Source organism: Bemisia tabaci, chromosome 10 (assembly GCF_918797505.1).
Source record: "Bemisia tabaci chromosome 10, PGI_BMITA_v3".
NCBI lineage: Eukaryota > Metazoa > Arthropoda > Insecta > Hemiptera > Aleyrodidae > Bemisia > Bemisia tabaci.
The window spans coordinates 24,102,662-24,119,624 of record NC_092802.1 but is presented as its reverse complement, the minus strand read 5'-3'; the positions used below and the strand labels follow the sequence as shown (position 1 = coordinate 24,119,624).

Below are 16,963 nucleotides of genomic sequence, written 5' to 3'. Positions count from 1 at the left end.
TAGGTTTAACATAGGAAAATAACTCCTCATCGCTCGCGAGGGTAGGATGGCCGAGTGGACTACGGTGTCGGAATTTCACTCTTCCCGGGACAATGTCGAAGGTTACAGGATCAAATCTCAGCCAGGGCGAAACGGAGTTCTTCATCAGGATACCAGAGGGAGCGCGAAGCGCGTCAACTACGTGAAGGAAATCATCCCCGGCAGTACCAACGATAGAGGGTATGCGCTTCAACGGGTATGGATAGGGACACTAGGCGGGGAGCCGTTTCCCAAGGCAGCGACGCGGCGGGACCGGCCGTTTCCTAATTTTAAGGAAACGCTTGCAGGTACTGTTACCTTTTTTTTTTTCGAGGAAACGTTTCCTGAAAACAACACAACACTTACTTACTTTTAGGAAACTCTTCGCGCGGCGGTGTTTCCTAATTTGAAGGAAACGTTTTCGTGCTTCAATGTAACAGGAGTTTTGGTTCAAGAAATCGCGTTTTCGTCGACCAAGGCAATACCGTTTTCTTCATTCAAGACTTCGTTTCTTGTCCACTTTTTTCTAGTATCCAATTTTCTTAGGTCAACACGGCGTCGCCTTGAATTTAGGAAACGTTTTTTTCAGTGCACTTTGCGTCGTCTCAAAGCGACAACAGAACGCGTTTTCCTTCAATTTAACAAATTAGGCAACTATTTTAACGCACGAGCGCTAATTTTGCTAACTGGGAATGAAGGCGAATGATGCTCCGTACCAATACAAGTGGAATCCAATCAGCAGAACAGTTTATTTGAACGATGGAGCAAAAAAGGATATTACACGTCAAAGTAGGTGAGTATTCCATGGATAGATCAACTTTCCTCCTCCGTAAACGCAATCAAATTAATGAAGCACTGATAAACTTAATCCGAAATCCCGTTCATAAGGAAGCTGTGCCGCGTGTGAGGTCCTCTGAAATCGGGATGATTCAATTTAACTCTCAAATTCTCAAGGACGTGCATCTTGGCTGCTCAACGGTGTGCAGTTGATCCTTGCGTCGTATATTAAACGATTAAGTTAGAAGTAGTAGTCATATACTGGGCATTATCACTTGATTATGAGCTATATGTTAAGTACTTAGAGACTGATACCATATATTTCAAAGACAAAAGTCAATACTTTATTCATTTCAAAAGATACCACATTTTTATAAAGTGCAGAGTTTTTGCAATTTTGACGGTTGAAACTATATGAGGGGCTTTTTGAAATGGAATTTACAAAGATAGTTCGTAGTTGAACTACTTATTACTTTCAAAACATTGAAAATTTGAGAGCTCTTTGTACAAACATAGAAAACCTTGTGAACTTTCAACATTTGACTATCTGCTTAGGCATTTGGCAAAATGACTGATTTGACTATTTGCATGGGGCATTTATAAGTTCCTGGGTAATATCGGGAGCTTTTCCGGCAAAGTTCCTAATTGCTCCTCAAAGTTTGAGTGATTACTGTGTTTTTGTGCATAAGTGTATATTTTTCTGTTCAACTTCCCGGACAAGTAGATTTTAGCCAAAAATTTTCGACAACGGAAAAATTCTCACTTAAATCTCTCTCCAGAGCAATAATGATTCCTACTAGAAATTTGCGCACACTAGAAACTACAAATAATTGAGACACAACACATTAAACATCAAGTTGTGCCTTTTCAAATCAAACTAATTTGATCTACTTGTGTATTGAGGAGACAGTGAATGCCTAATTTGAATTGCTACTTTTTCCAATTCGGTGCTAAACAATCTGTGACACAAAACTCTGCACACCTACTTTACATTACGTTAAGCATCGTTGATATCCATACCTTTCTATAGTTATGTATCGTGAGAAAGCACTGACTTTCAGACCAAACTTTCGAGGTTCCTATAGCCTTTAATGAAGTTGTTAATAAAAATAAACAGCAAACATTTGGTACAACTCTCTACCGTAGCGGCAAGGATTCGTCCCAACCCTCTACCGTAACCGCAAGGATTCGGTTACCGCAGATATCTCAATATTAGAGGGAGGTTTTGCACGATTAGATGCTTGAGACCATTACATGAAGTATATCAATGAGCCTACTAGTTCTCCTGTCGATTTTAGTCATTACTTCAGGAGTCACTAAAATTTCGGTGTGATCTGGTCCATTCTATCATCAATGAATAGGCGATGAGGTGAAATGCTCTAGAATACTTCCACTGACTCCAGTGTAAATACTTCAGCCAAAAATATGCTTATTATCACAAGGACTTACTACAAGTTTTACTCCAAAAAAAAAAAAAAAAAAAAAAAAAAAAAAAAAAAAAAAAAAAAAAAAAATCTAAATGAAAAATTGAGAAATGGAAATAAAAACAAAAAATTGAAAAATTAAAACAAAAAATTGAATTAGAGGAAAAACAATTGAACAAATCAAAATAAAACATTTATAGGGATAAAAAAATGGCATCGAAGGTAACGTATTGTTTACGTATTTGGCAGTGGACGAAGCTAAGAGTAAGCTTCATAATGACACTCAATGAAGTGAATACATTTTAAATGTTTCGGAAATACTTGTTGGCAAAATGTTATCTACGGATCTTTTCATGTCCTTAGAAAGTTTTAATCCTTCTCACGAGAAACGGATACACAAGAAGTGAATCGATTTACTCATACTGCTGTGCTGAGGAAGAACGCCGTATGAGCCTTCAGACGTTGCCAAGTTTCCTTCGATAACAACCAAATTCACTAGGAAAATTGTGAATATTATCTCCGAAAATTTTCAGGCAATTTTGTAGGCAATTTAATCTAAAATATCTGAAAATTTCAAGGAAAAATATGCATGAATGTTGTCAAAAATACATGTTTTATCAAGAGAAGTTTGACAACTCTTGAATGTTTTTAAAGCGTTTTTCCTTAGCACGGCAGCATATATGGATTACATTTTGCAATAAGGAACCACTATCTCTGGCTCTTCCATAAAAGCACGTATTTTCATAGGGAAATCAATGGCTCATATTTTGTTTCTAAAATGATCCAGTAATAGTGGTTCCTTATTGCAAAATGTAATCCATATAACCTATGGTCAAAAAGACCTGTGATTCTTCGCGAGTTTTGCAGAAAACGTTGTTATTGTCACACTTGATGCATCAGGAAACACAAAAACGACATACGTGTGCCGAAAATCTTCCACGCAGTGTTTCGACGAGAAAACTTGAACACGGTTGCGTTACAGGTGCCAATTCTACTGATCTGTCGGCTAATAGCGTGAAAATCGGTGCTAAAATGTTTTACTTTGGCGGTGCGTACTGCTAAAGTATTCGACGGCAAACTACTCGACAGTTGTGCATATTCGACGGATTTCCTTACAGGTTGGCTCATGCGTCGGCGGTGGCCCTGTGCAAGAGAGCGAAACGGCAGCTGCAGTCCCTCGGATGGGCCTCTGGCGACGGTGGACTGTGCTTAAAACATAAGTCCAAGATGCAGCATCCATCTTTCATGCACCTCTTAAAAGTCCACCAAAAAACAGCCATTTGGTTACAACATCATGTCACTACCCCCATCATTGTTCAAGAGTACGTCGCAAAATTTTGCTGCGGGCTGATCGATGAAATTGGACTGCATTTTGCAAAAAGAAACCAGGAGCATTGCAATGTTGCTATGATTGTGCGACTTCTCTTGTCTTGGAAGAAAAACCTGGTCATCTATAAATAGTTTCTATTTCACACGCAAAAAACTGTAAATTTAAGACAAAAATTACCATGTAAATTTCATATTTTTGAATGATTGCAGTAATTTTATTGCAAAGCGTGAAGTCGCACAATCTTAGCAACATGGCAGTGCTTATGGTTCCTGTTTGCAAAATGCAATCCAATCGATAGACAAAGCTAAAGACAATGAAGACAAAAGGGATATGAAGGGACCCTATTGGTAGAAGCAAGTGGTTACAATGGACAATGGAGGTAGGTAATAGACTTGCTAACGGCAACCGCAACCCACGAGAAATCCTATAGTTATAGTCCATCATTTAACCCCTTAGTTCATAAAATCCACCTTTTTCAAATGATAGGATTGCTTTATACTCATTACGTCGTCTTTATCTATGGTTTTGTCTATCAATTTTAATAATCAGCCCGCTAAAGTGAAAAGAGGAGTTACCCCGTACGGAAAACGGCTTAAAAATGAAACTGTCGATTTTACTACTCTGCTCTGACCTTCAATAAAGTTCCGGGGATTATTCCATTTGAAAACTCAGCATACTAGCGTGCCAGATATTAACGGTACGTAAAACTCCCAAACCACTTATCTCGTTTGCGGTGTTTAAAAGTCTCCACATCTGTTTCATACTTTTAAAGTAGAACAAAGCAACATTATTACTCGAAGTTTTTCCAGGATTTGCCTCACACAAACGAGAAAAACCACGGAAGGTTCAAATGACTGACATTGAGTAGTTTTCTCTTTTAAAAAAACTACAATAGAAAGTCTGCAAGTCGCATAATCATCGTTGTCTGACACAGGCAATAACAGGCGCGCATCATACAGCGCCTTCGACGATTATGTAGCATCGCGTCCAAGATATTGGACTCCATGCTCACCCTTGATATACTTGCTTGCTCATCTCGTCCAAGATCTTGGACTCCATGCTCATCGCTAAACTTCTCACTTCTTTGCTTGAGCATGGAGTCCAAAAGCAAGTAGACCTCCCTTAGTTTTAAAGTTCATCATGATAGAAAATCGTATATTCGCTTATCTAATCTAACTTGAACTACTCTAACCTAACCTAACCTAACCTAACCTAACCTAACCTGACCTAACCTAACCTTACCTAACCTAACCTAACCTAACCTAAGCAACGTACAATTTTTTTCGAGAACACATTTTTTCGTCTTTATTTCACAAAAATTGTCTTATAAATTTTTGGACCCCATGCTCGTGTATTGTCAGAGAATACCTGCATCCCACACTTTTGGACGCTATGCTCACTTCGATTTTTCGAAAAAATTATCCCTAATTAAAGTGAGCATGGAGTCCAAGATCTTGGACGTGATGAGCAACCGAACATTATATAGCTGAGCATGGAGTCCAATATCATGGACGCGAGCTACATTACCCTTCGACATCCTGGAAATACTGCCAGTGCTACACCGTTGCGCAGATACGTTCCGATGTGCGAATTGCCTATACTGCGCCTGCGTGTGACTCATCTGTATGAAACATGTGTTTCCCTTTGTTAACGTTTTAGAGTATTATATTCTTTTTGGTAGCACTTGTATTTAAGGACGTGCGAATTTCTCACGCATATCGGAAGTCGAACGAAAATTTTAGATATCTGCACCTGGAAAAATGGCAGTGTTAGGTCAGTGAATTTTCCACTGAGGTCAGTGCAATTTGCTCTGAGGTCAGTTCAGTTTTCTCTGACGTAAGTGTTAAAGCACTTACCCAAGAAGTCAGCACTGAGGTAAGAGGCACTGACGTCGGGAGAAAGACTTACCTAAGTGCAGAGATGTCTCTGAGGTAAGCGGGACTGAGGTCAGGACTTGGTTCAGAGGGTAAGTCTCTGACATCAATCTTAATCGAACCGCACTCACTCCCAAAAAGTAGAGATGGCTCCCCCTTCCCCCACCCTATTTCATTTTCGTGGGGGAATATTTCCTCGGGACACGGGGACCACAAACTTTATCTTTCAGAGAGGCATATTTTGTAGAAGGTGGGATTTTCTAAGAGGGAAGGAAAACTAGTTTAAGTAGCCACACTCTTGAATAATTTGTTTTACCCTCTTCGTTTAAGATGGCACTTAAATAATTAAAACACAACAAAAAATGAGATCGATAAAAATATTATCACCGCTAAAATATGTATTTAGATATATTTATTTAAGCATTATTATTTTTTTATAAAAAAAAATAGTTTTAAATTTGGTTTTAATTTTTTTCAGTTTTAACTGTTTTTAAAATGTTTCAGTCTCAATTTTTTTTAAAATTTTCCTACTTTATTTTCAATTCTTTTCTAACTTTTTTACTCCTTTACTTTCAATTTTTGTATCTGCTAATTTATATTTTTTGTATAATTTCAACTTTCATTATTTTTTTTGCATCATTAGCTTTAATTTTGAATTTTAGTGCGATCCATTTTTTTTTCAAAGAAACGTAACTTACAAAACTTCATTTACATGTTGATTGATTAAAAAAGAATAATAGAAAAATTAAGTATCGGATTCACATTCAAAGACAAAATCATCATTTGCTGGCAAAATTACCCCAATGGGGGCCCTGAAATGGTAAAATTACGCCCCTAACACGTACACGCGCAGGTAGTGTAGTGGTTCAATCGCTAGGACGATCACCGAAGTTAAGTTACGTCGGGCGTAGTTAGTACTTAGATTGGAGACCGCATGGGAACGAGCGATGTCCCCTGAAGATTGTGATACTTGCTTGGGATTGAAAACTCACAGCAGCCCTCCCTGATCGTCAAATAGTGACTTAACGTACCTGGCAGATCGGTAATTAACGAAATTTTTGCCTGTACAGTATTTCTGGGAGTTTCCACTCCGCTTACGTCTGAGACACTTAGGTCAGTGCCACTTACATCAGAGGCACTTGCCTTTGGAACAGACCTAACACTGAGGTAGCAGATCAGCGCCCGGCAGCACTGACATCAGTGCTTAGGTCTGTTCCAAAGGCAAGTGCTACTGATTGATTAATGTTTTTATGCCATTTTTCGCCGGAAACAACTTTTCTTTTCGCTGAGGTAATATTTTGCGACGATGTGTGCTCGGAGATTAATGTGCGCTTTGCTTCGAGTATACCGCGATGAATGAACTCATATTGATCTTTACGTTATTTGATATGTACGCCCATCTACCAATGTTACCCGTTCAAGAAGCTAAACTTGTAGTGCAGGTGGCGCAAAGTATGGCAATTTCACCTGGCACGGTATACTAGAAGAACAGAGAATTGAACTATTTTGCCTTAAACTTGAACTATTTTGCCTGACTCTGTTACATTTTGTAATAAGACAATAAGGAATTTCGAATGATTGAAAACCAAATGTTTTAAAAAGATAACGGTTACTTGATTAGTGATTTCGAATCGAAAAATTGTCTCAAGGTGGTTCTTTCAGCACTCCGGAGAACGATTCTATTGTCGAACGGTCAATTGATACTTCCTGGATTTTAGAACATATCTTTAGAATTTCCGGACATCACATCACGCTGCTGTGCGTCAGAGTGTTGAACACAAAATATGACCGAGAAGCTCTTTGACATAACTCTGAAAGTACACCTCGCGTGAAGTTTTCAAATCGTTTTACCAGAGGCGATTCCAGAAAGTTGTTAACACTTTTAATACTCCACTTAAAGACATGAAATACATCGATTGCAGCTGAGACAGACTATCTCATTTAGAGTCGACTGCTTTACATACATTTAAATAGAAAACTCAGAGTTGCCTTCCTTCAAGAATTCCCTCTGCGTTATGCCTTTTGTTTTGTGATATTCACTCGGGACATATTTCTACAGTTAAATCAACATTTTTCTCTGGTAAATTTTACCTGACGTACGGCGTAATGTGTTACACAAACTGATTGCGGTAAACGCATGGGTCGTAAGACGGGATGTTGGGGTTTTTTAGCCAAAGTGCGTAAAAAGTTCAGCTTAAAGCTAATATCTCATTACAGACCTCGACCTTTTCATGACCTTTCGAGCTTGGTAGCAGAAAATTCAGGAGGCTGCACTGCACTGAGGATTGGCCCAACAAGGCCGAAACGCGTCTGCAGTTGCCTTATCCCGAATGGACGTAACTAGAATTGCTCCAAACAGCATATCTCTTTGAGGGAAAATTGTGCTTATGTGTGAGCTTTTTCCTCTGTATTGAGATATCAGCTTTAAGCTGAACTTTTTACGCACGTTGGCTAAAAAGCTCCATCATCCCGTCGAGCGCAATGTTTTGCTTATAAATTCGCGAGGAATGTCATAGACTCTAAAATAAATTTTCAATTTATCGATCGTCTATCGGTTTATTGGTATTTGTAGTGTAGCAGAGTGCTAGAAATAATGTAAAATTTTCTTTAAAAAACTTGCATTTTATTAACAAACTTTGACCGAAGCTTTTCTAAGTAAACGCTTCATCGTCAGGGTCACGAAATCAATATCACAAAGGCCATAATTTAATTTCAAACAAGGTAACAGATTTCAGTCAGATTCCAGCTTCGTTCAGAGTTTGTTAATAAAATGTAAGTTTTTTAAAGACAATTTTACATTATTTCTAGCACTCGGCTACACTCCAAATACCAATATATTCAGCGCTACTACCTTTCAGACATTGTATTAAAATGTTCACTGATTTTGATCGGTTTATTCTCTGGAATGCTTAATAAATATTTTATAACTGCAGAAAATAAGGTAAGTAGTGATCGATAATACCTGTGAGCAGCAGAAACCGGAAGTTACTTGATTTTGGCAAGTGCTGGAGCTGGCGCAAGCCCCCGTCCCGGGGACTTTGAGCTGAGTATCTTTGTAGTCCGGTTGGTAGGGCAGTAACATCCGGATTTTGCCCCATCGGTTAAAAAACAGGATGATCGCACCGACCCATACTAATAGCACCATCAGGACGATCCCGACCTCAATTCCACGCACCTATTTTTTCAAATCAGCAACAAAATAATTTAGTCATCGACGAAACTGCAACCTTGCTTCAAATTTCCAAAAATAAATGCACGAAACTTATCGGGATCAGGTAAACTAGCGCGGGCAATAACACTGCCGTGATAGCGAAGAGAGCCGTACGTGCAAAATTTTCGAAATCGAGTTTTCTTCAAAAATCGTCTAAACTCTTTTAGATGAAATTACTGAGACAGCTAAAACAGCAAAATTCATCTTAATTTAATGAAAACGAGACGTATGTAAAAGCCGTAAGTGCACAAAAAATGACACAGTTTTTTTCAAGACAGCCGTAGATGCATGAGAGCCAATGAAAACAGTGCTTTCCAGTCAAGTGCCGCCTTCTTCTGCCAATTTCTAACATGAAAATGTGTTTGTTGTGCGTCCAAAACGCAACCACGAAAGCATGCAGTAGATAGCACTTACGGCTGTCTTGCCTAACAATAACCTAGCATGAAAATGAAAAATACCCTTTATAAATAATGGAAATAAAATCAGTCAATTTTTAATCATCCATACGATTTCTAGGAGTCTTCCGGACGATTAGTGGCAATTTGACAAACAACGGAGGCCTCTTTCAATAAAATGTTCTTGTCAGAAGCTTCTGAGCCCGTTTTCTCAAAACTACATTTTTGCACTTACGGCTCTCTTCGTTATCACGGCAGAACAGGCGCTCATCTCTCACAGCGCCTTCGACATCCCAGAAATACTGCAAGCGCTACACCGTTACGCACACGTTCTGATGTGCGAATTGCCTATACTGCGCCTGCCGGTGCAGGGTCGCAAAATCTGCCCGGTCATGCGATCCGCGAGGACATTTTTTGGGAAAGTGAGAAATGTTTGTCCAGAACGACGTCGAAAAAATTTGCCACTTTGCAAATTTCCTGTCACACTTTATTTTTACATAGAAAAATTAGTCGACGTAATTTTTTGAAAAATTCCTTGATTTCTATGCTCCGTTAGCAGAATATTTTTTTCAAATTGGCTTGATTTTCTTTGTAAAAATAAAACTGAAGCAGAAATTTTGAATCTCTGCGATGGTGTCACGTCGTTTTGCACCTTGTCCATCGATTTCTAACTCATTCTAGAAACAACACGTAACATTTATTTTTTCTCTCACAAAAGTGCCTTTATCAATTAGTCAAAAATAATGAATTCGTACTGCAATAGTAAGTCTAATTAATGAATCCAATATTTGATACTCGCCGCGCCATTGGAAAATATGAGTCTATGGGTTCGATGTTGGCGCCTATAAAAAGGCAAAGAGCTGCAGGAAATGAGCAATGTCTCCTACGGAATAAATCCTATTAGAAATGCACGCAAGTAGCATGCTCTCTATATATCACTATGTCTGTTTCTCATTCTGACTCAAGGAGCATTTTCGCCAACGTAAGGTATTTCTATGGAGCTTCATTGGCAAAGTCCTTACTTTAATTTGAACGGAATTAACCAATATTTTAGGTAAAGAAGGAGAGAATTAAGACATGGGTGAACAAGGCTAAAACATTAAAAACACTAAACGGCAGGACGTTTCGAGCTGTTACCAGCTCAGTTTTAATTCAGCTGCAAAAAAACATAAAATAAAAGTAAACAATAATCTTTATACGTTTCTTAGTATTTACCTCTGCATCACTAAATAATGCCAATAAAATCTCTAATTTTTTTTTTTTTTTTTTTTTTTTTAATAAAAAAAAACTTGAACATAAAAATGGAATATGATGAATAACATTAGATACCTGTGGAAATGAGGTCGGGGGAAAAGGTGGACCTGTGAAATTTTGTGACCTCCCAGGGCCTATGAAGACGACAGGAGGCCCTCCACTTGTAAAAGGGCCTCCTGAATGATTCCTCGATTGTAGCTCTGTAACAATAAAATTAAAATTGATAACATGCACAAATCCTAAATCAAAACTTTTTTGGAGTGACCAGTGATTTTCTATTAAATCAGTTTTAACAGCCAAACAATGGCAATCCAGAAACCCGTGCAAATCATTGAAATGAAATTAATCATGTTCGTTATATGGGAGATTACTTCGCCAAATATTTTGAATTTACAAGCCCCTGCTCTATCTTACGATTCGTCACCAGTCGTTCCCTTGAGATAGAACGTAAATTCATTCAATTTTTCTGAGGAATATGCCTATGCAGTTACTTTCCAAAATCTCGCTAATTTTTGCGTGCAGTCACGGGGAAAATTAGTAAAAACGCGCGATACTTTTTGAAAAAGTACGATTGGAGAGTAGACATTTTGCAACTTTTAAATGGAGTCTCCCTCTTTCGTCTGATGACTTTGGTTCCTTTCCGCTTAATTTTGCTCATATTTCAATCGTCTGAAAAGACTTTATTCTTAAATAAGGAACTACTGCTGCGCACCCATCTTAATGATAACTCCTTTAAAAAAATAGTCACTCCCTTATAAAATCACTTGACTAAAAAAAATCCGATTTTTTCTCGTAAGGGCACCAGCAATAGGTATGGTTGCTCCGACTACACTTACAGCAGACTTAACTATACCTTTGGCTTTTGCATTGTGCAACTACTCTAATATCTGGTGCCAAAATCAGCTCGGAGAATTGGGATTGTGCATTATGATATTTTTTTTGTGTACTTAGCAAAAAGAAGGACTTAAAAGCTGGAGAGGGCTTACCCAGGGTTTTGAAAACCACAGGACTGCTACGATACTTTTTGCTGGCCCGAAATGCCGCGACCGACAAAGTGTACTGTGTGTTGGGAATGAGCCCGGTTAGCTGGACGGACTCGCAGTTGGCAGCTACCACTACGACCACCCTGTAACTGCACAAAAATCAAAGATCAATAATAAAAATGCGAGTATTAAAATCAACATTGTGATACGACTTATTATGTCAAAAACTGTCCATCCTACGCGATCATTTGATCTTAAAAGACCGAAAGATTGATAAATTGGATCGTAATTAGATCACACATAATGAGACAAGGGTAGGATGAAATGAAATGATTTGGAAGTTGCTGAAATTTTACAGGGCTATGAAATTTTTCAAAATCATGAAACATTTTTCTCAGGAGTGAAACGATTGCAAATGCGGGAAAATAATTGCTAGTGCCAAAATAACCTGAGGAAAAGGAAAGCAGGGGGGGAGGAGGAGGTGAGGAGAATAATTGTAGGAGGGGGATGTTGAGTTTGAGGGAGTTCGAAAGTACATTTCCTCAGTTTAAATAAGAGAAAGTAGAATTGTTATGCATTCATCGCAATTTCTCGTCAATTTTGGAGGGCAGTATGTGCACGAACAGCCAAAAATACGGGGACTAAAGTGAGATTACGTGGTCTACCATTTCAAAAGCTATTCTTTTTTGCAACCATGCGTATATTGTGAAAGGTAAGAACAAAATAAACTCAAAAGTTCCCGCATTTGCTGTCAATACTCTCTGCGCCTCTGTGAAGCTGAAATGGCACCTGAAGAAAATTGTTACTGCAAGTTTGTTTCCCCAATACTCATTAAAAGTCAAAGCAAATTTCACACATGGACTGGCAGCAAAGCATCCTCAGTGAGATTGTCGAAAACTTTCGCTACATGTCGAAGGCGAGATTTTTCTTATTATTCGCCTAAAAGTAAGGCTAAATTCAACGGAAAAGTTAGGAATGTTCTCCTCTCTTTACAATTTAGATAAGATTTAGAAGGAGAGAAAGGAGTTAGCTCAGCTCCGGTAAGTGCGTTGGATGAAATGTGATCCATGAAGTTTAAAACAGTTGCGCGAAATTGAATTTGACTCGAATTTCCGTACCCTTTGTTAGACTACCAGCCCACAAACTAACTCGAGGCTCCTTCATTTCGCTGGGTATGCAATTTCATATTCAAGGAGTCAGGTAGTTTCTTGAGGTAAATTAGAACTCCCTACAAAGGCGTTCTTTTATTAATGTATTGCGCTTTTAACCTTCAGTCAGTGAGTCTTGCTCAATTTCCAAGTTTTAGTTACCTCTGGCTGAAAATGGATACATCAACTAAAACGATTGCCACAAATGAAACTCCTGCTCATACGGAGCGAAGGTCACCGAAAATGAAAGTTCCCTATTTTAAACGTTCTAGGCTGACGAAGATGAATCAAATCGGTAAAAGTGTGCGTTTCAATACACTTTCTGCTTTAAAACTAGCCCAGCATTTGAGAACTCTAATGAGCAGGTCTCCCATTTTCCGGATTATTATCCGGAATTAGGAGATTTCTTCCTTCCCGAATATTCAACCGGAAGATTTGCAAGTCGAGAATTTTTCCGGAAGATTTGCAATCGAGAATTTTTCCGTAAGATTTCGAACATAATTTAGTTTCGACTTTCGGGAAATGTCACTAAATTCCCCCTTCCAAGATGCATTTTTACCAGGAGAATCCTTGACTGTAACTAAAAATGCACCGAATTTTGTCTGATCTTCAATCATCAGACATAATTTTGACTAAATCTGCGAACGCACAGTCTTGTAAAAATACAATTTTTCCAGTCCATTATGCAACTTTGGAATGAAGTTGCGTTCCTTCGTTCGGGAAACGATGAAGTATCCTTTTTTGGGGAAACTCAGGGATTTTAATCAAATGTAGCCTAAACAAACCTTAAAATAAAAAAAATCATCCACTGACAGTTTTAGCTTGAGTTCAAAGCTCGTTTTGGCGATACAGTGTTGCAAAGTTCACATGTTTATAACTGAAAAATGCTGACGTTATAAATTCCTCGTTTCAAAACAACAATTTTGGTGATCACGTTTTGTTTTCGAAAGCTCGGTTCTATTAGTTGACGTTCCTTTGCTTTAGAAAATAAAAAGGGATCGATTGAAGTTGTTTTTACAACTGAGGAACTTCAAAATATCGACATTTCTTAATGATAAAAATTTAACTTTGCAACGTTGTATTGGCGAAACGAGCTTTGAACTCAAGCTAAAACTTTCAGTGGGGCATTGTCTCATCGTGAGACTTCGTCCACGCGTGAGTGGTTTGTGGGCCTTCGGCGAACTTTTTCCGCTGGTTCTTCGAACCCTCCCGTTAGATGAACTAATGTGTCAGTTGCGTTGGTCATAGAATCGTGTTTTGCTGCTTGATTCTTGTAGATCAACTAAATCTGCCCAATATATAATATAAAATCCCAATATATAAAATGCTAATAATAAAATCTGCCCAACTTTTTACGTTCAACATTAATCGAGATATCGCCTTTGAAAAGTCGGGTTTTTGCCGTCATCCACCGTGGTAGTGACACCCTTGGTTTCTTCCACCTTGCTTTCATCAGTCAATGTGACGCACATTTGCACTGGATGCTCATAGACAAGAGACCCTCCACTGGCCTTTTGGTGACAGGTGGAAGCTTTTACTTTCGGGGATTCAACAATTCCCTATGGACAATTTTAAGGGAGCAACAGTCATCACCCTAATTTCGGCTGTTGACCTACCCACATGGCGGATGATGAGCTTCGGGTGACGTCGTGAGCCAAACAAGTTTCCCAAACTTCGGCCATTTTCGGCTTGTTTGCGAAACGAAACTGCCCACACGTTGTTAAACATCAACAATGTAAACAAGTCAACAGTAGCATGCTGAAGTCCCAAAAGTAAAAGCTTCCACCATGGCCAAGATACCAGTGGAGGGTCTCTTGTCTATGTGGATGCTCCACTTAAAACTCGGATAAAAGCAAGGTGGAAGAAACCAGGGGTGTCACTACCCTGGTGGATGACGTCATAAAACAATTTTTAAAGGGCTCCCCGAGTTCCGCCAAAAAAGGGCGCGAATAGGCCTTTTTTACGACAAACGCTCTTCATTCAGATTTCATTATCTACATCTTGCAAATCAGGTTTTTGATTTCACCGCTCGTAAGTTGGGACAACGAAATTAGAATTCAAAGATTTGAAGGCTTAGCGTATACTCAAATGCTAACGAGATTGAAGGCGCGAAACGACGAGGGAAACAGAGCGGGGAAACCAAGACAAACAGCTGTAAGCTTAGCAAATATTTGACGAGCATTTAAATTGAGAAGCACTACCCCACCACCCCCCGCCCCCCTACCCGGTGTCCCTTCGCGGCAAGGTCACAACTCACCCGCCCTTCCTTCCGTCACTCGAGAGCACCAATATTCGACTCGAATCCCTGTTTGTATCCTTGCACCGTCGTGGAAACGAAGAGAACGGTGTGTGCAAAAAATAAGCGAATTTTATTTAAAGTTCAGAGCCTCTTTTGGCCTGGTTACACGCTCAAATTTCCGTCAAATTCCGATCAAAGTGATGACCAAGATGGCGGAGGAGAGTTATCTAGATTGATCAGTAAAATTAATTAAAACAGCGTGTTGATTGAAATAAGCATGAAATAAGCACGGTTGTGTGGAAATCAGATGAAGGATCAAATTTCATACCATCAAATTTTTGCAGGCCGCAGAAATTTGATGGTAGATGGTGCTCACCGCAGTCACCATTTGATCGGAAATTGATGGGCATTTGAGCGTGTAACCAGCACATTTGGGAAGTTCCGTCTCGGTTCGTCTCATCAATCACCAACACCAGTGGACACCGTTGTTACAAGATTTGACCAATCAGATCCGTTTGTTTTCGATAGGTCGAACCATTTTTAGAGCCACCTCGCTAGGTGATACCAAAATCACGCTCCAACGTTGCGATTCGTTAGCCACCGAATCGGAAGTTCCGAAGTCACACAGAATGCCAGCTCGGAGGTTCGGGCACCAAAGTAGTAGTACCGAGCCTCTAAATAAAATTCAATCAATGGGAAAATGCTCACTTCACACGCTGAAAATGGGAGCTGAAAACGGAGGTCACCGATGCATCGTTGAGTGGTGCCCTGAATAGTCGGCCACAACACGCAATTTTCAACAATTGATGAGATTGGGGCTAATCAGCCATCGTTTCACTTATGTTCATAAATCAGGGTTACTACAGTCAGGGAATAGCGGGAAAATCGGGGAATTTTAGGGAATTTTAAAAAGTCAGGGAAAATCTTGAAAACATGTCAGGGAAAATGACGGAAATGCCGGAGGCGAATCGTCAAATCACCTCCATTTGCTTGCTTGAGTGGGTTTGACGTTTCGAACAACACATTTTGCCTGTAAACTATGTCTAACTACATGTATGTCTTTTTAAAAATCTGGCATTTGTTCAATTGTTAGAGAATCTCACTAAAATGTGCCACAGAAATCAGGGAAATGTCAGGGAGTTTAATTTTCCAAAATCTGGGCCAACCCTGTAAAATGACGGCCTGAGTTTTAAAGTTACTCCTAATATTGTAAAAAGTTGTAAATTCGCACAAAATCGTAAAATTTTTTGTATATGGTGAACAATAGCTGAAAATTGGTTTCGAGGGTCAACATTCAACGGCGACACGGATGACCCATTTTAAATGACTCCATTTGCAGCGTGTGAAGTCGGCTAAACGAGGGAACCGTACCGCCAGCTCACAATGGATCGAGTCAAAAGGAGAGATCGGACAAAATTTGAAAACTTTAGACGCTTATAACCCCGTTTATATGAAACCATGAGGTTGTAAAAGCGGCTCCATTGGTTTCCTCGTAAAATTTTCTTCGAGCAGCACCCCTTGAACTTTAAAATGTGACGAAATGTACATCAAAATCCGCAGCTTTTGTCAAAAATTGCTTATCCGACCTCTCTCATTGACTCGGTCCACTGTGCGGTGGAGCGCGAGGATAGCCAGAGCGCCTTCGAGTTGTAGTATATGCAACGCGGACATCCAAAGTGCACGAATAGTTGCATCCAGGAATTTTAGGCGTCTTGGACACCGTATTAGCAAGTTCGCCGTATATCGGCGGTGGAACTGCTGAAATGCGTTGTTTTCTGGCGTTGCAGACTCCCTGGCATACGTTATTTTCTGCATGAAAAACTACTGAACGCCAATCTTTGAAAATGTCAGTGTCATAAACAATATTCTGTGAAAACTTCTATCCACGATGTTGGTTCGGTCACCTTTAAAAAAAAGAAGGATTGGAGATTTCGAAACACAGCGACCGAGATACGCAGTTTTGCAGTTTCACCTTCAATATATCGATTTAACTAAGCTGCCCCGATAGCGGAGAGAGACGGAACTCTTTAATTTTCGTCAAAAATCAGAGATTAACTACCAGGATTGAACTACTTGAACGATTGAGAGCTTTTGATTCCATTTTCTTGATAGTAACATTCGTGAGTAGTAGGTAAAAAAGCTACAGACAAGTACCTAATACAATGTTGCTATGCATTACATAGATTATACATTGATTGAGGCTTATCGTAAAGTTTATTTGGTTTCAAGTATGCTGGTGAAGCATTATGGAAAGAAAGGCTTATGACCTAATCATTTTTTAATTTACGGTGGAAATTTGTTGAAATATTA

At 39.2% G+C, this 16,963-nt stretch overlaps 1 protein-coding gene across 3 annotated transcripts in view; it reads right to left on the bottom strand.

The window, feature by feature from the left end:
- The window catches only part of LOC109042317 (uncharacterized), a 117,886-nt gene that overhangs the window by 5,349 nt on the left and 95,574 nt on the right, over nucleotides 1-16,963 (bottom strand). For 2 of the 3 annotated variants that reach the window (XM_019058989.2, XM_019058993.2), the window contains exons 5-7: nucleotides 11,270-11,415; nucleotides 10,359-10,483; nucleotides 8,386-8,598 (exon numbers count right to left, since the gene is read on the bottom strand). In XM_019058989.2, coding sequence (XP_018914534.2) covers nucleotides 8,386-8,598; nucleotides 10,359-10,483; nucleotides 11,270-11,415 — 484 coding nt within the window. The remainder of the gene's footprint in view (nucleotides 1-8,385; nucleotides 8,599-10,358; nucleotides 10,484-11,269; nucleotides 11,416-16,963) is intronic. The other variant, XM_072304841.1, reaches the window with a different exon arrangement.